The sequence below is a fragment of the Globicephala melas genome, chromosome 3 (genome assembly GCF_963455315.2).
Source record: "Globicephala melas chromosome 3, mGloMel1.2, whole genome shotgun sequence".
NCBI lineage: Eukaryota > Metazoa > Chordata > Mammalia > Artiodactyla > Delphinidae > Globicephala > Globicephala melas.
In genome coordinates this window covers 55,646,689-55,671,337 of record NC_083316.1, presented here as the reverse complement: position 1 = coordinate 55,671,337, position 24,649 = coordinate 55,646,689, and the positions used below count along the sequence as shown (strand labels likewise).

Sequence of the window (24,649 nt, the reverse complement as noted above, 5' to 3'; positions counted from 1 at the left end):
ATCATTATACATCAGGACTATTTCAAAGTGTTCTAAACATGAAGCATATTCCAAATTTTTTCAGAAACTATTTTAGATGCTACACATCATTTTTTCTATCCAGTTTGAGCTTCCTTTTTCCTGTTTACCACATCAATCAAAGCCTTATTTTATAAGCTGCAAAGGCCGAAAAATGAGTGAATAGCTTACTTTGAATTATGTTTTAGCTACTTTCCTAAAAGGTCAAATAATATAATGGGGATATAACAGTTGTCTAAAGTGCTATGTGGCTCCAAAATTACACCTTTTGAAAAACAAACACATAGTGACGACCATTCTTCCATACAAAGATAAAGCCACTCAAAAGGTCAGAGCAGCCTAGGGCCACTTAACGTGAACCCCCTTCTATTTGCTTTACGATGAAGTCCACTCAGCCACATAAAATACACTAACTCATCTGCACAAAGACTCAAACTTTAGGAAGCAGACATATCATACAGCACTACTCCTATTTCTAGGAGCAGAAATCAATGCTCAGAGAGGTTCAACCCCAGTACCACTGACTAGGGAAACAAGAACTAGAACCTGGGTTTTTTTTTTTTTTTTTTTTTTTTTTTGTGGTACGCGGGCCTCTCACTGTTATGGCCTCTCCCGCTGCGGAGCACAGGCTCCGGAAGCACAGGCTCAGCGGCCATGGCTCACGGGCCCAGCCGCTCCGCGGCACGTGGGATCTTCCCAGACCGGGGCACGAACCCGCGTCCCCTGCATCGGTAGGCGGACTCTCAACCACTGCGCCAGCAGGGAAGCCCTAGAACCTGGGTTTTTCAATTAATATCTCAATGTTGTCCCACAGCTCCATATACTAGTAAGACCTCCATACAAGGCTTATTTGCAATTACAGAAAAATATAATAAATTAACATCACAATGATGAACATGAATCAGCAAAAGGTAGAAGTCCAGGATACAATTTAAGAAGGCAGAAGTCTATCTTTATAAAAAGATATCCATTAAAATGAAATTGAACTACCATGAAGGCATGGATTCACATCTGTTTTGCTCATTTCTGTACCCCTAGTGCCTGAAACAATACCTTCATGGAAAAAGCACTCAATAAATACTGTGGAATAAATGAAAAAAGTGATTATGCTTGAAAGAATGAATCCTTAGCCACCTAGAAAACTTGACTATTAGAACAACTCATTTTTCAGGCACATCAGATTGTAAGTGCCAGTTTTTTCTATGCCTGTAATTAATTAAAAAGTCAAACTGAAAACCTAATTCTAGGGGCTTCCCTGGTGGCGCAGTGGTTGGGAGTCCGCCTGCCGATGCAAGGGACGCGGGTTCGTGCCCCGGTCCAGGAAGATCCCACACGCCGCGGAGCGGCTGGGCCCGTGAGCCACGGCCGCTGAGCCTGCGCGTCCATAGCCTGTGCTCCGCAACGATAGTGAGAGGCCCGCGTACCGAAAAAAAAAAAAACCTAATTCTAAAACTTATAGTTAAATAAATTACCTTGCTAAAGTGAAGTACCAGTTGAAGCTCCATTAAAATCCAGCACTTAAGACCCTCTAACAATAATAGGGTATTGCCTGAAGAAATATTTGTACATATCCATAAGTGGGATATTACACTCATCAATTCATCCAAAAAAATATTTACTGAGTGCCTACCATGTCACCAGGTACTAGTATAAGAATCAGGACCTAACCACAAAAAAACATTCATGAAGAAGTTTTAAATAATGGGGAGATGTTTATAATTTAAACTGGAAAAATTAGAATTAAATATATATATATCTCAATATATGTATGTATGTATATACTATCTGAACTACATAAAAATGTATACATACACACTAAGCCAAAACACCAAAATATTGGCTCCTTTCTCTGCATGGTGTAATTACAAGCAATTTTATGTTTTTCTGTATTTTCTATATTTTTCACAGTTAGTACATAATAGTTTTATAGTCAAGGGGAAACATAACAAAATATTAAGGCACAGAATCTGATATTAGGACAGTTTCCTAATTTAGAAAGTATTCTACCCGATATGGATACTGAACAAAATAAAAGACTACATGCTATATGCAAGCACTAAAAATTGTCAATCTAAACTACAGAAGACAATCTGTAACCATAGCAACATCTTCAACTGCAATCAAATGTCTAATCTTTGCTCCTGTCATATTGATGTAAAAGGGTATGTTTTTTCCTTTGAACAACTTACTGACATTTCATCCACTTCCCAAAATAAGAACCCAAAAAAGAAATAGCTGGAAATTATAAAGTTGTGCTACATCATTCCTAATGTCCACAGGAATATGGAGTACTAAATATGGACAAAGCAAGCTTAGTCATCGTGCAATGAAAACTTTCCAGTAATTAAGAGGTTCCCCCCCCCCTCTCTTTTAGTAAGATATCTTTCCCTTATATGTCACTCCTTACTGAGACCCACAACAGTCCCTTAGTTTAGGGATGAACATATCTAAAACAGACTTCAGCTCTGAAAATGGATACACACAGCCTGTAGTTCAAAGTTTAAACACATGGCATAAACTATGATAGCATAGCTTACGGCTCACAGTTCCACTTTACACACCTCTCGGACATCAAAGTTCCTCTTAAGGTTGGCACCAATTATTCCATACAATTCATCAGCAGGAAATAAAGGATCTTCAGAAGGTTCAATGGTAACCTGCAGAAATATACAACAATCACATTAACCTATTTAAAGACATTATTTCAAGGTGACATAAGCCAAAATGCTTTGGGAAAATAAAAAATATAAGAACAGATCCAACTCACATCCATTTTCTTCTGATAATTTAGATTCCTTACAATCTTCCTAGCTAAGTGAAGGGCATGATTATCATCCAAAGCGTAGTAGTCACTTACTCCAGACTTTCTACAGAGTAAAGCACACTAAAAGAATCAGAACAGGGAAAAGGAAAATAATTAAATATCTTAAACCCCAAGTATCTTCTCTCATCTAAGGATGATGTCTTTTTACTTCTAAAACACTTTAATAACTGTCATCTAATTTGATCTTCATAACGTCCCTGGCAAAACAGTATTAACCTTGTTTTACAAACAGGAAAAACTGGGGTACACAAAAGTTAAGTACCTTGTCCTAGGACCACCAGTACCTGCATAAGAACCCACACCTTCTATTTTTCAATCTTGACCTTCTTCTACTGGACCACAGGGCCTTATTTAATGCTCATCCCGTACACCTCAGACAAAATCGTATATGATAGATAAAGTTCAACCACAGCTGGCACGCTTTCGTGATGTAGTTGGTAACAAAAATTGTTTATACCTCTCATTTCTGAGAGACTGCTGAGGCCTTCCTTACCACGTTACACCCCAAGAGTAAGCTGCTGCAGGTAGCACACACGAAGGCTTGAAAACGCTGTTCCTCAGATCAATGGTGAAAATGGGTATTGATAATATGGAACTGTGGTAAGGGCCTGCTCAATTTCAAGTTCAACGTGAATAAAGCATGGGCGTGCTCTGGTTCCAATTAGATGGCTTGTTGTTTCACTTGTAGATGTACTATGACTTTCTAATAAAGTATTAAAAAAAAACCACTATAAAGTCAGGCAAAAATATACACCTAAAGGGACTTCCCTGGCAGTCCACTGGTTAAGACACCACGCTTCCACTGCAGGGGGCACAGGTTCAATTGGTCGAGGAACTATAAGATGCCACGTGCCACGCAGCACAGCCAAAAAATAGAAAAAATATATATATATATGTGTGTGTGTGTGTGCGCACACACACACACACACAACCCCTGAAAAAACAGAATTTTAGTTCATTTTATGAGCAAGAACTAAGCTGCCGCCATCTAAATTTTGATGTCTTGTCTAAGGAACACACCAAATCCTTAGGAGACATCTTAGAACTGGGCTCTCACAGTGGTTTCACGTCGCTGTCCACCTCGGGCTTGGGTGTTCCTCAATAAGAGCAAGGACCATGTGTGTTCCTCCAACCCTTTGCAAATAGCAGACCCTTCAGTTTCTTTAATTTGGTAGGACATTTTACAACTGACCGTGTCTTCCAAATGATTCACAAATACCAGCTACAATTGCTGACTTCTAGCTACACTGTAGTAACTCAGTAAGCAAAGAAAAGCAGAAGGGACTGCTTCCAAATCAGTAAATATTTAAAATAAAATGCCCTTTTTTAAAAAAAAATTATTTATTTATTTTTGACTGTATTGGGTCTTCGTTGCTGCACATGGGCTTTTCTCTAGTTGTGGAGAGTGGGGGCTACTCTTTGTTGTGGTGCACAGGCTTCTCATTGTGGTGGCTTCTCTTGTTGTGGAGCACAGGCTCTAGGCGCGCGGGCTCAGCAGTTGTGGCTTGCAGGCTCTAGAGCACAGGCTCAGTAGTTGTGGCTCGCGGGCTCTAGAGCACAGGCTCAGCAGCTGTGGCTCGCGGGCTCTAGAGCGCAGGCTCAGTAGTTGTGACGCACGGGCTTCGTTGCTCCGTGGCATGTGGGATCTTCCCGGACCAGGGCTCGAACCTGTGTCCCCTGTATTGGCAGGTGGATTCTTAACCACTGTGCCACCAGGGAAGTCCTAAAATGCCTTCTTTTAAAAACTGTCTAGCATTTACCAAAACAACAGGAAAGAGAAAATTTTTGATGAGACACTACTATGTAAAGCTTTGTGTCAAATTAACTACGAAGGATGACGAATCGGAGATGTACAAATACATATTTATAATGACAGAGAGAACCCAGAGCAAGTTGTGCCTAGTAAATTTTATGACACTGTTCCCAAAAAAGCCATTACCATCTAATCACTGTCCCATGATTTTAAACAGGCTACTACGAATGATGATAGCTAAAAGTAATAGAGCGCTTAGTATGCCACAGACACTGTGCTATGACGCAGGAATTATTCATATCTTCATTTTACAGAAGAGGAAATGAGGCTCTGGGAAGTTATGTAGTTTGTCTAGTCACAAGGGTAACAAGTGAGGCAAACGGAAGATGAATCCTAGAACCTACATGCCTAACTTGATATACCACCTACAGCTTTTACGGGCACCAGATGACTTTTTTTAAACTGTCAAAAAAAATTTTTTAATTAATGCTCCTCAAATACTATCTTCATCTCCTTCCCCTGATTAAGCACCTACAAACAGCGGCAGCCCACTTTGTCCTGTTTCTATTCTACCTGCATCCTCTCTCTCTCCAGGCTGAAACATCTACTTCACAGTCTCCCTGAACTGGTCAGTAAATGACCAGATAAGAGAGAAATGCTGCATCTCTGCTCACAGTAGTGTTCACCAAAATAAGCAAGTCTTCTGTTTAAACCCAGGCAGAAAACTCAAGCTCTCGAAGCTTCTCCCTGCCTACCTCAATTCTGCTCCAGCTCTTCCCTTAATCATTCCTCCTTTTGCCTCTAGTTGTAAAACTGGAAGCATAATAGCTTATTTGTTTTGTAATTGTTTTTTAGTTCATTTATATCTCTTATCTGCCGAGTTAAATTATAAATCCTTGACGGCAGGGACTAGGCCTGAAATTTTTCTGTATTACTCATAACACTTAGTACAATCAATCTATCCACAAATAAGTGCTCAAAAAGAAAGGAGTGAATGAAAAACTGAGGCAAAGGTAGGTTCCTTAGCCAACTCTTCAAAAGGCAAGGCAGTGTTCTTTGATAGGAGGGTGGAAATGTTGTACCTATTTTCCGTCTCCCACCTACTGGACTGCTCCCACAGTCACCTGCCTCCCTGGTTTATGGTTTGGCAAAGCAAAGAAAGGTTTACTGCACCTCCCAGGCCACTGAGCTCAATGATTAGATCTACCTGTCAGTTATGTCTGGGTTCTTTAGGGTCTAGTTCTGGGCCCTCTTCCTTATCTACACTCACCTCAAGGTGAGCTCACCTAGTGCTATGGTTTAAATTCCACCTCCATGTTGATGGTTCTTGAGCACAGATCTAGGCTCCAGACTCTTACAGTTAACTGCCTATTCAGCATCTCTACTTGGATGTCTGGATCATCTCTAACTTAGCAGGTTCAAAAGCAACACTTGATCCCCCTGCCCTATCCCCAACTCTGCCTCTCCTCCCGTCTTCCCAATCTCAGGAAATGAAACCATTTCATGTCATCATCTTTGTCACCTCACTTTCCTGTGCCCCATATATGAAATCCATCAACAAGTCCCTCAATTCCACCTCTAAAATAGAGCACAAATCTGATTACTCCCGTCCTCCGTTCACTACCACCATAATTATCTAAGCCACCGGCACCTCTCAGCCAACTCTAGCAATAGTTGTATGCTACTGATACAACCACCCAACTGGTCCCTCACACACACTACTGCCAACCCTCTAAGCATTCATTCTCCATTTAGCAGACAGAGGGATTTTTTTTTTCTAAAGAAATGTTTAATAATAGCACAAACTCTCCTTAAAACTCTTCGATGGTTTCCTAATTGCTCATAAAAGAAAAAGTCCAAAACACTGAATGACCAATTACGATGATAAACAATAATAATAATGGCAGTTAACAATTACAGGTACTTATTTTAAAGCAGGTATTGTTTCAAGCAATTTACACATACCATCTCATTTAATTCTCACAAAATTCTAGGAGGTAGATGATCTTCTTACTCCTGAACTCTAACCTGAAATGGGAAGACCAGCAATGTGAAGGAGCGGCTCATGCCTGACTCACAAGGGCCAGCTGTGCGCATCTCTTCCTGATTCCATGTTCAGTGGTGTCCCGCTGGTAGCTTAAAATCAGCTATGGCGGGATAATTCATACCACAGATATTGGCAGATGCCGCAAAGCAGGACATTTTCCCTCCTCAGTGAATCAGCTAAGCATTTACCTGCTATTGAGCATTTTAGCTAAGCTACTCCCCAGCATTGCAAGCAGCCTGCATGGACCTTAAATGGACACTAGCTCCTCAAGCAAGCCCTAGATAGCAGCTCAGTCACAAGCAAATGTAAGTCCTCATATAACTTCCCCAACAGCCCTTAAGATCAACAGTCTCCCCTGCCTCTCTGCACCTGTATGCTTAGATAAAATCCCCATGGAACTTACCAATACCCCAATCTTCTGATTTGATTGACCAATCGAGCTGTAGTCAGGGGACCCCAAAGCACTCCAACCATGGACCCTAATAAAAACATGTACCCAGGTCCTGTCTCTCTCTCTGGGCACTCTGCCTAGACCGCCTCATGTGGCCCCTCAAGGTGTGCTGTGTACTTCCTCCAGAACCTGTGACTGATAAACTTCTCTATTTCAAATTCTCTTGTGGTCTGTTGTTGAACCACGGCTCACCATCCAGCATCCTGTGCTCCACTTAATAAGTGTTAATTAAACAAAGGCATAATGCCTGCACACCACTGGGTTAGCCCCACCTTCTATATGCCTATACTTCTTTGTAGCCCTTATCATGTATACATATTTATATAATTTTTTGCTGATTATTTCTTTATTGCCCACCTCTTTGACTAGACTATAAGCTTCTTGAGATCAAAGACAATGTCTATCTTATTATCTCAAATACCTAAACAGTGCCTGGCACATAACAGGTGCTCAATGGATGTTTGTTAAATAAATAAGAAACCTGTTTCTCCAGTCTTTCTAGGCTATAATGAAAAAGTTGATGTTCTTGCTTAGAAACGGAACTCTAAAAGAACTGGACCCTAAAAGAGCGGATCTAGAACAAATAAACTGGTTTGATCTGGCAAGTTTAACACCTGGAAAAAATAATGTAACACTTCTTTTAAACAAACAAGTGACAATCAATCCTGGAAAGAAACAACTGCTTCTGTTTCACCTGCAGTGAAGATCAGCACCTCCGAGATCCTCAGCTGACACCTCTTCTCCAGTGGCTGCTTTAACCTACAACAAGGATAAAAGTCAATGGTGAGTTTTCTCCATCAGAGATACAGTACAGTCTCCTACATACAAACAAGTTCCGTTCTGAGAGTGCGTTCATAAATCCAATTTGTTCGTTAAGTCCAACAAAGTTAGCCTAAGTATCCAATTAACACAATCGGCTATACAGTACTATACTGTAATAGGTTTATAATACTTTTCACACAAATAATACATAAAAAACACACAAACACAAAAAATAAAGAAAATATTTTTAATCTTACAGTACAGTACCTTGAAAAGTACAGTAGTACAGTATAACAGCTGGCATACAGGGGCACATTTGCATCTTCAAAAGTTCTCAACTTGAAAGTTCGTATGTAGGGGAATTACTGTATTAAAATGCTGTCCTACACACCTCTTAACCTGATTATATCTACCATTCTTTCTTCCATAGAACTAGACATTTTGTTTCTCATCCCACCCACCTAGGTAAACCTAGATAATATTGTCTCTAGTCTACCGACGAGAAATGTGAACCCACAGTCACTAAGGAACCTGCCCACAGCCTCTGAGCAAGGGATGGAACCTGATCTGAACCCAGACATTCCTGGTCTGAAAGCACACTCTCTTTCCCCTACATTACTCTGCCTCCACACCCACGTTAAAGCCTTTGTGTCTGTGCACATGCTGATCCTACTGCTGGGCTCCCTTCTCCCTCTCAACCACCCAGTGAATCCCCAATTATCCTTCAAGCCCTATCTGCTCTGTGTGGCTTTCCCTGACCTGCCCAGGCCTTTTAACCATTAACGACACTCCATGGTTTTAACAGAGCAATGTTTGCTCATCTGTGGTTCAAGAGCATTCCACTTACACCTCCAACATGGCGCCTACCAGACTATATGTCAGTAATTTGCATGTGTCTCTGTCATCTCCTCTATACTGTGAGTTCCTTGATGGCAGAAACTGTGATTTATTCATCTTTGGACACAATACATTATATTGAAGTAATGCTATTTTTTCACCTTTGCTGAAAAATTCCAGTGACTGTCAAAAACAAACTCTTAAAGGTATAACATCTTTAAGATGGGGGGAAAAAAATCTCCATGATTACCCACATCTAAGATTCAGCATAATATGACTAAAAAGAAAGAAACCTTAAGTAACAAATTAAGAATGACTTAATTATAGGGACTTCCCTGGTGGCGCATGGGTTAAGAATCCGCCTGCCAATGCAGGGGACGCGGGTTTGATCCCTGGTCAAGGAAGATCCCACATGCCGTGGAGCAACTAAGCCCGTGCGTCACAACTACTGAGCCTGTGCTCTGGAGCCCGTGAGCCACAACTACTGCAGCCCACACACCTAGAGCCCGTGCTCCGCAGCAAGAGAAGCCACCGCAATGCTCGTGCACCACACAGAGAGTAGCCCCCACTCCCCACAACTAGAGAAAGCCCACGCACAGCAATTAAGACCCAACACAGCTAAAAATAAATTAATTAATTAATAATAATTTTAAAAAAGAATGACAATTATAGCCTGAGAAATTCAAACAAGAAAAAGCAAGAAAAATCATTTAATGCTAAATGTCAATCTGACCCCTTAGGAATCATTTATTGATTCCTACTGCTTTGGGTTGGTCAATCTGTTTCTTTTTCTTCAAGTAATAAAAGAAAAGCTTTTATGAGAATAATGAACACTAATCTAAAATACAGCACAGAAATAACTTATTCACTACATCAAAAGCTCTGTCTTAAATAAAATATTATTCCAGGTAATTAAATTTTTCACCTCCAATTATGCACCCCCAGAACTAAATTCTTTTTTTTTTTTTTTTTTTTTTTTTTGCGGTATGCGAGCCCCTCACTGTTGTGGCCTCTCCCATTGCGGAGCACAGGCTCCGGATGCGCAGGCTCAGCGGCCATGGCTCACAGGCCCAGCCGCTCCGCGGCATGTGGGATCTTCCCAGACCGGGGCACGAACCCATGTCCCCTGCATCGGCAGGCGGACTCTCAACCACTGCACCACCACGGAAGCCCCAGAACTAAATTCTTGATTCTCTTCTTCCCAAAAAATTTGGTGTAAAATAACATTCAGTCCAGACAATAGCTACTTATAAGAGGTGTCTGGATATTTAAAGTTGTAAAAACGAATAAACGTCTGACATATGATAATTCATTTTCAGGGAACTGACTGATATCAACTGAAAAAATAAAGATTTGTCATCAGTTAATATCTATGGAACACCCACAACATGTTTGAAACTGTGATAGGTATAAAGATGATAAAAGTCAAAGAGAAAATGAAAGCTGCTCATTCTATTAAATAACAAGTTCGGATGATAAACAAAAGGTAGGAGAACTAAAAAAACTCCTTCAAAAATTTTTCTTATTCCACAGGGAACTTTGCTCAATACTATGTAACAACCTGAATGGGAAAAGAATTTGAAAAAGAATAGATACATGTATATGTATAACTGAATCACTTTGCTGTACACCTGAAACTATCACAACATTGTTAATCAACTATACTCCAATATAAAATAAAAAGTTAAAAAAATTTACCTTATTAGCATACATTTTTTTCCAACCACGTTAAACTACTGAAAGCTACAACCTCACATTATGTGTGAAACCTACAAAGCCTTTTCTCAATTTTCAGTGAAACAAGCATCAAAATTTAGAATTCTCAAGCAGGTAAGGCTGCTGCTGCTTCCTTTTCTGCCTGTAAATACAGCCTTTTGATGGTAGACTACTGAACAAGGTTTAGTTCTCTAACAGAACTGCAGACTTCAGCTGCTACGTTGCTTGTTTCTAAGGCACAAGTTAAATCTGAATCCACTGAATAGACATTGTAATGCTGACCTTTAGACAAAATCTTCTCTTGAAAACAGTTAGCATTATTTCAGTATTATGATACTACCTATATTCCCAAAAAGATGTTTTAAAATTTTAGTCATATCTTTACTTATTCTCTAGTGAAAAATAATCAAGAATTACCCAGGAAAGTTTACTACACATAGGTAAATTAACCAACGATTGCTATCACACATAGCTAGAGAAATATTGAAGAATAATATTTAATATTATGCTGCAGGGGTTTTGAATAATGCCTTGAGACTTTTAATTCATTTGAAAAGGCAGCTTTTCAGGTTTATCTGATCCTCAGTAAAAGTTATTAAAAATTAACACAATCATTTGGAAAATACACTTATTTAATATCAAAGTATAACATCTTTTAATATACTCTTTTTAATAAACTTGAGTTAATATTCCAAAACTAGATAATTCTTTGATAGACTTTTGAAGCAATAAACTTACTTCTTAAGATATAATTCACATACCACAAAATTCACCATTTAAAAGAATACAATTCAGTGTTTTTTATTATATTAACAAGGCTGTATAACAACCATCACCACCACCTAATTCCAGAACATTTCATCGCTCCCAAAAGAAACCCCATACTCATTAGCAGTCCCTCCCCACTCTACCCCCTCCCAGTCCTTGGCGACAGCTAATCTACTTTCGGTCTCTATGAATTTGCCTAGTCTACATATTTCATAGAAGGGTAACTATACAATATTTGTTCTTTGTGTCTGGCCCAATGTTTTCAAGGTTTGTCCATGTTGTAGGATGTGTCAAAACTTCTTTCCTTTTTATGGCTGAATTACTCCACTTGTAGGTTTATTATAGCTTTAGAAGTTCCTTGACATTATTCTTTTTACCTATTTAATATTCTTGGATTTTACTTACGTAATGGGATGTTTTGTTGTAACCAGTAGAAATTACCTGTGTCTTCACCCAGCCTCTCTTTATCACTCTGAAGTCTAGGATCATGTTGTGACATAAGCAAAGCAGGGTGACAACTGCTTTCCTGAAAATCACAATGGAGGTGTCCAAAGGAGAGATGAGGAAGAGCCGAGGATGACATAATCCAGTCCTCAGTGCCTGCATCACGGGCAGGTGGCCAGTGAAGTTGCACAGGGTCCCACTCTCAGAAGGGCCCTGTGCTTGGAGTTTAATGCTCAGTGGTCACCCTAGTGAAAGTCTAACTAACTTTATCTTTGAATCTGTGTTCTGTAAGTGAAGTCTGATGGGACAACGGAGCATGTGTGTTGAGGTTTAGAGCCTCAGATCTTGTGCAGTCTGCCTCCGCCCATCTCCCTGGGATGGGTTCTTGGCTCCCTGCTTTCCTGCTGACTGGTGCCTGGGCCCTGGGTCCTGCCCTACCTTCTCCTCCCCACCCCTGCCTAGCACCTGGTACACCCGCCCCCAGTGGGGGCCTGACACAGGTGTAGGGAGGATCAGAGGTCAGGTGTGCCCCCCATGGTGTCTCAGGGAAGAGCATGGCAGCCCCATCACTGTCCTGGGCTGGCAGTGCTGAGGTGTGCTGCTGAGGTGTGCTCTCCAACAGCCCACTCTGCATGTTGGGGGAGGGGGGACTGGGGGGGGTGCTAAGGGCTAGGCTTTTGCTCGTTCCCCATCTGGGTACCAAGCACATTCTCACATGGAGGCAGCACCTCCTTGGGGACATGGTGGGCCCATGGGAAGTAGAGATGCCTGGCGGGGGTGGGGGCAGGGGTGGGGTGGGGCCTGTCATTAAATAACAAATAAAAACACCATGACTGGTAGACAGACCACAGAAGAAGGGAACATGTTTCATATTTTAGTATCTTTTACAGTAGTTTTCTCCTTTTTGAACAAAGGGTTCCATATTTTCATTTTGCACTGGGGTCTGCAAATCATGTAGCTGCCCTACCAGTGATCCATAAAGCTTGCTAGTATTAAAAATTTAGAGCACCACTCATAGCTATTCTAACTCTTTTTTCTTGGTTGGGGGGGCCTTAACCTTTTGAAAAGATGTTTTCACAAGACTCAGAAAGTCAAAGGTCTCTCTCCCACCCGGCTTCATCTCCTCTGCTTTTAAACAACATTTACTCTATCTTTTTCAGTTTCTTTATGCATATACAAGCTTACAAATGTATAATTCCCCCCCTCCACTTTACGCAAAAGTTAACACACTATGTGTAAGCACCTTGCTGTTTTCACTTAACAATGTATTGGTTTGTTATTGACCTTGAGTAGAAGAAAAGATAAGTAAAAGTATTTTTCTTCAGCCAGCACCATTCAAGGGGGAAAGGACAGTCCTTTCAACACATGATGCTGAGACAACTGCATGTCCACGTACAGAAAAATGTCGAACCCCTTCCTGAAACCGCACCAAAAAACAACTCAAAATGGATCACAGACCCAAACGTAAGAGTTAAAATTATAAAACTCTTAGAAGAAAACAAAGGATTAAATCTTTGCAACCTTGGAATAGGCAATACCTTCACAGATAGGACAAAAGCACAAGCAAAAAAAAAAAAGAAAAAAATATAAAAATTGGACTTCATCAAAATTTAAAATGTTTATGCTTCAAAGGAAAATACCATCAAGAGGGTGAAAAGACAACCCATAGAAGAAAATATTTGCAAATCATACATCTGATAAGAGACTTGTATCCAGAACACATGAAGAATTCTTACAACTCAATAAAAAGACAACAGCCCAATTACAAAATGGGCAAAGGATCTGAATAGACAGTTCTCCACAGAAGATACACAAATAGCCAACAAGCACATGAAAGATGCTCAGTATCATCAGCCATTAGGGAGATGAAAATCAAAACCACAGTGAGGTACCATGTCACACCCACTATGATGGCTACCGTCAAACAGACACACAATAACAAGTGCTGGAGAGAATGTAGAGAAATCAGAACCCTCACACACTGCTGGCAAGAATGTAAAATATGCTCTGGACAGTTTGGCTGTCCTCAAAATGTTAACCTTAGAGCTACCATATGACCCAGAAATTGTACTTGTAGGTTTATATCCAATAGAGATGAAAACATACCCATATAAAAACTTATACATGAATGTTTATAGGAGCATTATTCATAATATCCAAAAAGTGGAAACAATCCAAATGTCCATCAACCGATAAGTGGATAAACAAAATGCAGCCTATCCATACAATGGAATATTATTCAGCCGTAAAGAGGAAGGAAGTGATTCCTCCAAAATTTAAACATAGAATTACCACATGATTCAGCAATTCTGCTTCTGAGCATATACCCAAAAGAAGTGAAAGCAGGGACTCACACAGGTATTTGTATACTCATGGTCACAGCAGCATTATTCCAAATAGCCTCAAAGTGGAAGCAACCCAACAGTCCACCGATGGATAAGGAGACAAAATGTGGTATGTACATACATTGGAGTATTATTCAGCCTTAAAGAGGAAGGAAATTCTGAAACATGTTACAACATGGATAAATCTTGAGGACATTTTGCTAAGTGAAATATGCCAAACACAGAAGGACAGATATTATATGATCCCACTTAAATGAGGTTCCTAGAGTAGCCAAATTCATAGACAAAGTAGAATCATGGTTGTCGGGGCAGTGAAGGAGGTGGGGAATAGGGAGTTAGTGTTTAATGGGGACAGAGTTTCAGTTTGGGAAGATAAGAACATTCTGGAGATGGATGGTGGTGAGAGTTGCACAACAAAGTGAATATACTTAATGCCAGAGCACTGTATACTTAAAAATGGTTAGAATGGTAAATTTTATATTATGCATGTTTTACTTCAATCAATCAAGCAAGTAAGCAAACAAGACTATGTTCTTACCAAAAAGAAACAAACAAACAACTAGCTTCTTACCAAGGGAGGTCCTCCCAAGAAAATGGTACCCTGCTTGCGTACGATGATGTTTTCATCAGCCATCGCAGGCACGTAAGCTCCTCCTGCTGTACAGGAGCCCATGACCACTGCTATCTGGAATCCAAGCACACAAGAAACTCATGCAGTACAGCTCAGACAGTGAATTTACACAGTCCCTGGATCTACAGTTCCACAAACACTGCAGTACCAGGGGATATTACTAGCTTGTACCCGTGTTTCTCTCTTTCCCTTTGGCTGTGCCATGCGGCTTGTGGGATCTCAGTTCCTGACAACGGATTGAACCAGGGCCACGGCAGTGAAAGCCCAGAATCCTAACCACTAGGCCACCAGGGAATTCCCTGTGTTTCATTTTTAAAATGGAGTCCTCTAAGTGTTTAGAATGGTTTCCTAACTTTTGTATCAAAGCATTTTGAAGGACTTATGTCACACTGTACAAAGCTTGTGGACAATCTCCCTGTTAAAGAGAAGACTGGCCAAACAGACCTTTACCCTGAGCAACTAATGGAGAGAAGAAACTCACAATCCATCCATAAATTGGCAAAATTATATTAAAAGGACAACTTTTAAATCTAATAATAATAACAGTAATAATAAGTCCTCTAAACAACTGCCACTTACCTCAAAGGAATACTGAAATAATTCTCCAAATGAGTAATGTTAATTTTGTGTCATCCTGAACATAAGACCTTCTAAATATAAAACTAATGTTAGCGTCACAATTGAAAATCTTGCTGAAAAGAAAGTCCATTGTGTTGAAGCTGGGTGATGCATACCTGAGGGTTCACAGTACTATGTTCTCTACTTTTATGTGTGTTTGAAATTTTCCATGATAAAAGCTTTAAAAAAATTCTTGCTTAGAGATTAGTATGACACGTAATAAATATGGGTTTTGCTGATTACCCCTAGACAGGAATAAACAATATCACAGAGAAAAATAAGAGAAGTATGTGGTGAATATTTTCTTAAATTATCACATGAAAGTAGGTTTTGCTAATTCCAATATGCCATCAGTTTTCCTTCTAGACATACAAGTATCTGTTCGGAAAAAAAAAAAAAAAAAAAGCCACACTAGTATTAATCCAAAAGTGAAAGGCAGCATGAGTTAACATTTTTCCATCTAAATGGCTGTCACAAAAGGCATTTTCTCCTATTTCATGTAACATTATGAAAGATGGCTGTAACATTTCTTTGTCAACATACTACAGAAGTGTTTGCCACTTATGGTTTTGCTTATCAATCACCTAGTTTTTTTTTCTTTCAGTTTTATTGGAATATAATTGACATACAGCACTGTATCAGTTTAAAGTATATAGCATAATGATTTGACTTACATATGGCATGAAATGATTCTTAGTAAGTTTTAGAAAATATCCATCAGGGACGTTGCTGGCGGTCCAGTGGTCAGGACTCCGCACTTGCACTTCAGGGGGCTCGGGTTCAGTCCCTGGTGGAGGAACTAATATCCCGCATGCCATGTGGCAAATTAAAAAAAAAAAAGCGGAGCCTAACCACTGGACCACCAGGGAAGTCCCCAAAATTTTTAAAATAGAAGAAAAATGTTTTTCTTATGATGAAAAAACCCCTTAGGATCTACTCTTAACAACTTTCATATATAACATAGAGCAGTGTTCATTATATTATTCATATTGCACATTACATCACATTACTTATTTATCTTAAAACTGGAAGTTTGTACCTTTCGACCTCCTTCATCCAATTCCCCTTCCCCCCATCCCTCGTCTCTGGTAACTACAAATCTGATCTCTTTTTTTATGGGCTTGTTTGTTTGGTTGGTTTTGAAGTATAATCAACCTACAGTACTATGTTAGTTACTGTAATACAACAGAGGGATTTGATATTTCTATACATTTCAAAATGATCACCACAATAAGTCTAGTTACAGTATGTCGCCACGTAAAGATATTACATAATTACTGACTATATTCCCCCACTGTACATTTCATACCCACGACTCATTTACAACTGGAGATCTGCACCTCTTAATCCCCCTCACCTATTTCTCTCCCTCCACCCACACCCCACCTCCCCACAGAAGTCTGTTTTGAAGATATCTATGGCTAGAAAAACTCTTGCCCACAAGCACAAGGAAACATTCATCATAGCAGTGTTCATAATAGCAAAATATGCAAATAGCCAACATGTCCGTCAATACAATATTTTGAAAGGGATACTGTGGATAAATAAATTCTTTAAAAATCTGGGGCAAAAAGTAACACAAGAAAGGTTAGTACTTCATAAATCCAAGTGGAAGGTACATGAGTGTTTGGTCTATTATTCTCCGTACTTTCTTCAAGTCTGAAATATTTTATGGGTTTTTCTTTAAGTTTATATCAGAAGCAAAGAACACAATTTCACCTTATCACCCTGTTCTCTGCACTAGAACACTAGAATCCACTATCAAAAAAAGAAGTCAAGGAACTAGAGAAGAGTCACAATGATGTGAGAATATGAAAGGGGACAATTTTCAAAAGTAAGCTCTAGAGAACTAAAGAGGCACAGCAGGGTTCCATGAAAACAACTATTGAGCAAAAGGAGAGAAAAGAAGAGCAACTGCCAGCAAGTGGTGTCCCAAGACCGAGGTTTTGGGGTTGGGGGGTGGGGATGGAGCAAACAAAGACGAATTATCCTGTCAAAATGTCACAAGACAAAAATGAGGGAAATGAAACTAAATGTCATCCTGTCATCTCAGGGTGGAGAGAAAAGATGTACCAATTTAGCAGAAAAGTCTCTCAAGAGACTCGCTGACAAATTATTAGCACACAAGGCAAACAACAGTCTCTCCAGCCCTCAGATCTTCCAATGTCCGTCTGAGATGGGTAGTCAGGGTTTCGATCATGCTGCAGCCCCTTTGTACCCCGCAACTCCAAGGGGCAGTGCTGCCGGGCTCCACATCAGGGACCCATTTAAACCCCAGTCCCACCTCCTTTGATTCTTCTCTGTCTTGCTGGCTGATCTTCCCCCATCTCTGAACCTAGACTGGGGGTGAGGGCACGGGTGGGGAAGAGAATACCCAACTCACTTTGTATTCTCCCCTATCTTGTTTTTAAAACTTATGGCTTGAGACTTCCAAGCCCCTTTTTAACTATCACAAATGCTCTCTCACAAAACAAATTTTACCATATTCCTAAGAACACTTCAGATGCCTTTTCGCCACAGAATCTCCGCAATCGAGGAAATCAACAATCCACTTCTCAGACACCAGGTGAGGCATCACAAACATACACAGAAGACTTTTGCTCAGTAACAGAGTAGGAGACTGTGGTAGGCAGCTTCTAAAACACCACCACCCCCCACCCCCGTCATACTAGACTCTTGGTATTCACTTCCTGTATGATCACGTCCCCTTGAGCGTGCGGTGGATCTGGTGACATGCTGCTAATGAATGGAATATGGCAAGTGATGGGACATCACTGCTGTGCTCAGGGTGTGAGGGACCGTGTCTTCTGTCTTGCTGGCCCTCTTTCTCGCCCACCTGCTTGCTCACTCTGATGCAGCTAGCTGACATGCTGTGACATGCTGTATGGAGAGGCCCACAAAGGAAAGAACCCACAACAGCTCATAAGGAACTGAGGGGTTTCTGCAAAGAACTGAATCCTACCAACAGCCACATGAATGAGGTAGGGGGCGGAGCCTTGAGAGGACTGCAGTCAGTCACATGATCCAGCTAAGTGCAGAGCTCGAGGATCCAGCTAAGCTGTGCCCAGACCCCTAACCCACAGAAACTGTGAGATAATAAATGTTGTTGTTTTAAACTGATGTCTGGGGGTAATTTGTTCTGCAGTAATAGAGAACTAATACAGGGATCAAAAACCATCTCCCATAAGTGACTGCAATTGAGGCCCATCTGAAGACCTAGGATAGTCTCTGAAGTGCTTTGTTGTTGTTGCTCTTTAATGTATCTGTGAACTATTCCTCTAGTCCAGAGATGGGAGACAGACCAGCATTAGCATCCTGTACCATCCCAGAGAATGATGAAAAACCAAGAGAAAGACGTGGATAAACCCTGAAGCCATTATGCTAAGTGAAAGAAACCAGGCCCAAAAGCCCACTTAGTACAATTCCATTTATATGAAATGTCCAGAACAGGCAAATCCATAGGTTACCAGGGGCTGGAGGGACTGAGTGAAAACGAGATTAACTGCCAGTGGGCATGGCATTTCCTTCTGGGGTGATAAAAGTGTTCTAAAATTGATTCAACCCTGTAAGTACCCTAAAAACCATTGAATTATACCTATTAAATGAGTAAATTTTATGGTATGTGAATTATAGCTCAATAAATTACACCTCAATAAAACTTACAAAATTTAAAAAAAATACAAGAGCTAGAGTTACTAAGTATACAGGAATCAAAATTCTCAAATTTTTCATCAATGAGAAAGAGAGGCTATTCTAGTTCCAAGTATCTAACAGACACAAAACTTACTACTGCTAAAGCAAGGATTTCCCTGGTGGCGCAATGGTTAAGAATCTGCCTGCCAATGCAGGGGACATGGGTTTGAGCCCTGGTCCAGGAAGCTCTCACATGCCACGGAGCAACTAGGCCCGTGCGTCACAACTACTGAGCCTGCGCTCTAGAGCCCGTGAGCCACAACTACTGAGCCTGAGCGCCACAACTACTGAAGCCCGCGCACCTAGAGCCCGTGCTCTGCAACAGGAGAAGCCACCGCAATGAGAAGCCCGTGCACCACAACAAAGAGTAGCCCCCGCTCTCTGCAACTAGAGAAAGCTTGTGCACAGCAACGAAGACCCAATGCAGCCAAAAATAAATAAATTTATAAAATATATATATATATATTTCTCCATAGAAATAAAAGAACACAGTTAAGTCACCACTGTCACACAATCTCCTCTTCTGCATTTAATTCTGAGCTCTTCACTCACAAAATAGAGTGAACGGGCACCAAGAGCTCCGCCACTGTGTCTGCTGCTGCTTCTCACAGAGCATGGGGACACCAGGGCCCAAACAGCACCGATGACTTTCCACATCCCAAAGCATTTGTCTGTAGTACAATGAAGACCTTACACTGGGCCACACTGGACAAATGATTCAGAACCCCAGAAAGATAATTCTGCTGCTTTCTTCTACTAAAGGGACATTAAAGGGACATAAGGAAGCTGCGTGACCACAAGCTGTTCTGACCATGCTCAGAGTACAGGTTTGGCTGTGTGGGCAAATCCCAGGCACTATGTCAGGAGAGACATGACTGCGCCCCTCATCTGCATCAGAACAAAAGACAGCTCCCACGAGTTCCACTGAGAGGCCACCATCCACCCTGTCACCAGAGAAGTGGGCCTGCTCTGTGACAAGGACACGCCAAGAGATCCCTCTTGCAGGGTCAGGAGGCCCATGGCAACTCAAAAACTTGAATTCAGAGCAAGAAAACAGCAAGGAGGCTAAGAATGATGTGTAACTGACAGTAACAATCTTTGTCATCACTGGCACAGACGGCACAGCAAAAGCTGGAAGTGAAAGGAAATGAGAGGCTACAAAACAGAGTTAACAGTCTGGAAAAACTTTGGACAAAATTTCATTACCCTCCAGGTCTTGCCTGCACAAGTAGAGACTGGTTCTCGTCACACCAAAAACAAATTACATCTCGTCACACCAAAAACAAATTACACCAAAAACAAATTACACCAAAAACAAATTACATCAGCAGCCTGCCCTATGGAAGGGGTGTCTGAGAGGGAGTCAAGAGGTTTTATACCCAATTCTGAGAAGTGTGTGAACTTTAGACCTCCATCTTTCCACTGAAAAATTGCCGAAGACTATCTAGTTCGAAGGCTCTCTGTGATAAATGTAATAGAACTTGGGGAGGGAGATTTCCAGTTGCTTGGTGGAAAAGCCATTAAAATTATAATATGTTTTTTAAATCTCTCATCTTTCTTCTTTTTCCATTCAAAGTACTGTAGAAAGCAAATACTGCCTGTATCACTTTTTTCTTCCTCTACCTAAAGAGTCACCATTAAAAAATAAAAGCCATAATACACACATATCTATTCAATGGCTGTCCAGAATTCAAGAACATTATCAACTATACCAACGATCACACTGCTGATCCTAGAACGTGCATACTTATCCGTGCTCACTGGATAGGATGAAGTGTACACAGAGAACAAAAAGTCCATCTCACTCAGAACATTCTGTTTCTTCCTCAACCTTTTTATCAGAGAGCCTCAAAACAAAATAAAAAAGAGTGGTTTCTTCTACCCCTGACCCTATCTGGCTTCATGAGAAGGTTGAAATGCATTTTAAAAATAATAATATACAGTGTTTATCCTAACTAGGACCCTCAAAACAATTACCAAGGTCTGAGGCAAAGAAAATAAATTTCAAAAATAATGAGCTAAGCCAAGGAGGGAAGAGGGAAAAGTTAAGAAAAGAGGAAGGGAGGGACACTTGAGAATAATTTTAGGCACATCTCCAAAAAGAAGAACAAACAGGCAGAAGTGCAAAGAAGAAAATAGGGGGAAAGGCCTGAGGAGCTGCAACTAAGCATAGCTAGGTGAATAACAGCTATTTCAGAAGAAATAAACCGTTAATAAAAAATGAAACATTTGCTGCTGGTGTGGTAAGGATCACAGTAAAATGAGGAAGAGAATTAATGCATCAGAGCAAAACCAGTCTAGACTAGACTCTCACTAGACTATAAAAATTAATGGTAACGTAAGACACCATTAACACCATTAACACCAAACAAACACCAAGATCCCACTTCTGAAGAGAACTATAAGTCTCACATTTAAAAAGCCAGCAACATGGGAACCACATCAGGAAAACAAAAGAAGCACAGCCCCAAGATCATCACGGCATCAGGCATGGATTTGGAGAAGGACCAGAGAAGGTATCCTCAGGACACGAGGCTCAGAGAAAGACCACTGGACACCAATACGCCAAGTCTTTAAACTTCAAAACAAACCAGGGTCCTAAAACCTACCAGAAAGTAAGGAAAAATGACACAGAAGAGAATACAAAGGTAACTACCTAGTTAACTGTTTTTTCTCAAGTGCAAAAACAAAATTGTTGAAACTGGGAGGTCTGTAGGAATCTGGCCACATCTTTACAGCTGCAAAAATATAGGAAAAAAAAGACATATGGTTGTCAAGAGACATACTTCTTAGAAATCAGTGGATAAATGGACTTACTAAGGGCAAGGTTAATAACATTAAATAAAAACCAACCTTGGGGAGGAATAGTGATTGAACAAGTAAGGGAAGCTAGTGCTCACTATCAAAATGCACACGTAACATAACTGCAGTTACAACAGTTATTGCTTTATGTAGGAAATACAAAAAATTGCTAACAGTCCACCTAAACCAAAGTCTTAAATAAATAATAAAATACGTTGGAAATTCCCTGGCCGTCCAGTGGTTAGGACTCGGCACTTTTACTGCCATGGCCTGGGTTGAATCTCTGCTCAGGGAACTAAGATCCTGCAAGCCATGCGGCGCAGCCAAAAATAATGATGATGATGGTAATAATAATAATAATAAACTACATTAAAATATAGGAAATAGAACTACTCAGTATGTTAGGTATCACTTTAATGGTTATTAAGGAGTTTCACTCAAATAATAAATTATTAAGTAGGTAAGTAAATGCGTTGGGATATAAACAATCCAATATTGTCTCTAATCTCAAGTGGCATAGAGTCTAGTAAAGGAAATTAGTCAGGATATGTCTAGATAAAAGGGATAAATGCCATTAGTAAGGTATAGCTCAAGAATTATGGGAGTTGGGGGGGGGATCACTTCCGGTAAGGGATTCTGGGAAGCTTTCCTGGAAAAGGTGGCATCTGAGATGCAACTTGGAAAATGGGTTGGAGACTCAGATCAACCCATATGGAAGGACTAGGGGAAAGAGAGTCCGGCATGGACCTGAGCAGAAACTCTTAAAGGTCACGATGCACATGAAAAATAGCAAGCGCTTCAGACTGACGGCAGTTTACAGTGCATGATCAGTAAGGCTAGAAAGTTAGGTTGGAACCAGATCACACGAGGTCTTAAGTATCAGGCTGTGAAGTTTGGTCTGGAACAAGGGAACTAGATAAGAATAACCTTATAATAATGTGTACAACAGACAGAAAATGCCTGAACTAACTATGGTGATGGCAGTAGGAATGGAGTGGAGAGGACCAATCCAAAGGTAAAAACCAACATGACTTGATTCATCAAAGGTTTACTATGTATTGATTACCTGCCCAGCATCAAAGGAGCTCCCAGGGGTACAAAAATAAGGAAGATATATATTTCTGACCTAAAAGGATTAAGTAGGGGAAAAATCAGAGAAGAGTCAATGATGACATCAAAGTTTCAATCCTAGAGAAAAGAGCAAGAAGGAAGTACCATCAACAGCACACAGAAACATGGCTGAAGGAACAAATCAGCAGGGGCAGCTAAATACGGAATGTCTACTCTGAGCCTCTGGTACCAGCAGGAAATCTAACCAAACAACAGAACCCCAAGGGTAGGTGGAGGTGGAGGGAAGCCAGGACCAGAGAATGATCATGGAAGCGACAGGTATGTCATTAGATTTTATTAAACTACTAAGGACAAGTTCTTGAATGGGGTTGGGAGGATTAAATGAAGAGAGTGGGAGAAGAAGGAAACCAGTGGCACGAAGCCTAAGGAGAATTTCAAGAAAGGGAACAATAACAAAACCAACAGGTTGTACAGCGTGAGAATCTCTAGGAGGTTAAGGTTAGCGGGACCCTCCAAGGGCAGCGAGGTTTTTAGGAAAGTGAGTGGTCAGGAACGAAGATGCTGGGCCAATCCTTAAGAAGTCTGGTAATCCAGGGAGGGAGAGAAGCTTCAAAAACAGCAGAAGCTAGAAAAGGTCCTTTTCTTTGTGCATCATTTTTTGCTACTTTTTCCTTTAAAAAAAAAAAAGAGAGGAAGTCAACATGATTATTGGCTGTGAGAAAAAAAATTAAGTGGATGTGAAATATTAAAGCAAAAGAGAGAAAGGATTAATGATGAAGCACAAATAAGGGATCAGTATTAAGATTATAAATGACAAGTCTAGTCTTGGAGAAGAGAGACAATTCTTCCTGGGATTAAAAAAAAAGACAGAGTAAGCAGTATTGTTTTTAATAGAACAGTGCTCACACATGACTTTCTCAGTAAAGTACGAAGCAATAGCTTCAGTGGCGATATCAGGTTTATAGTTCATATATTGGGGAAAAGATGAGAAGAAGCACCATGGACACTAGGATACAATAACAATTAGATTTTTTTTTAATTCCACGAGGTTCATGGGAATATAAGAAGGCAAACCTCAACCACAAACTTCCTATTGGGGTGAAATAGAAAAAATAAATGCTGAGAAGTGGCTCAGTTAAAGAAATACTGATGTTAAAATTTTTAGGAAACAAAAATTAAATAGGCAAACTGAAGGCATTCAGTCAAATGCCCCTTAGATATTTTAGACTTTTTTATCATAAGCAGATATTGCTTATTCAAAATTATAAGGACACTTTTAATTTTAAAAAGATCTAGTTCTTAAAGCACTTCAAGCTTCAGGTTCCACAGGAGCAGAGACCCTACCTGGTTTCATTCATCTAGTACAGGGCCTGGCTTAGAGTAGCTTCTCCATAAATATCTGTTAGATGTTGGCTGACGTTTTATATAGTCCCACAAAAGCTACATGAAGAGAAAGACAGAGCACAGACTAAGCATGCAAGGTGGCAGAGGTCTACAGTGGGTTGAATGGTGCCCCTCCGCGCCCCAAATTTGTCCACACCTAAATCTCCGGAACCTGTGAATGTGACCTTATTTGAAAAAAAATGGGTCTTTGCAGATGTAATTAAGTTAAGCATCTTCAGATAAGATCACTCTAGATTACCCAGGGGTGCCCTAAATCGAGTGACAAGTATCCTTGTAAGGGAGAGAGGGCACAGAGGAGAAGACCATGGGAAGACCAAGGCAGAGACTGGAGTCACATAGCCGCAAGCCAAGGGAACGCCTGGAGCCATCAGAAGCTCAAAGAGGCAAGGAACGGAATCTTCCTTAGAGCCTTCTGAGGGAGCACGGCCCTGCTGCCACCTTGATTTCAGACGTCTAGCCTCCAGA

General features: G+C 40.5%; 1 protein-coding gene across 1 annotated transcript in view; it reads right to left on the bottom strand.

The window, feature by feature from the left end:
- MCCC2 (methylcrotonyl-CoA carboxylase subunit 2) overlaps positions 1-24,649 on the bottom strand; it is a 63,758-nt gene that overhangs the window by 18,931 nt on the left and 20,178 nt on the right. Inside the window, exons 7-10 of the mRNA XM_060295870.1 lie at positions 14,537-14,650; positions 7,788-7,852; positions 2,786-2,885; positions 2,580-2,675 (exon numbers count right to left, since the gene is read on the bottom strand). Coding sequence (XP_060151853.1) covers positions 2,580-2,675; positions 2,786-2,885; positions 7,788-7,852; positions 14,537-14,650 — 375 coding nt within the window. The remainder of the gene's footprint in view (positions 1-2,579; positions 2,676-2,785; positions 2,886-7,787; positions 7,853-14,536; positions 14,651-24,649) is intronic.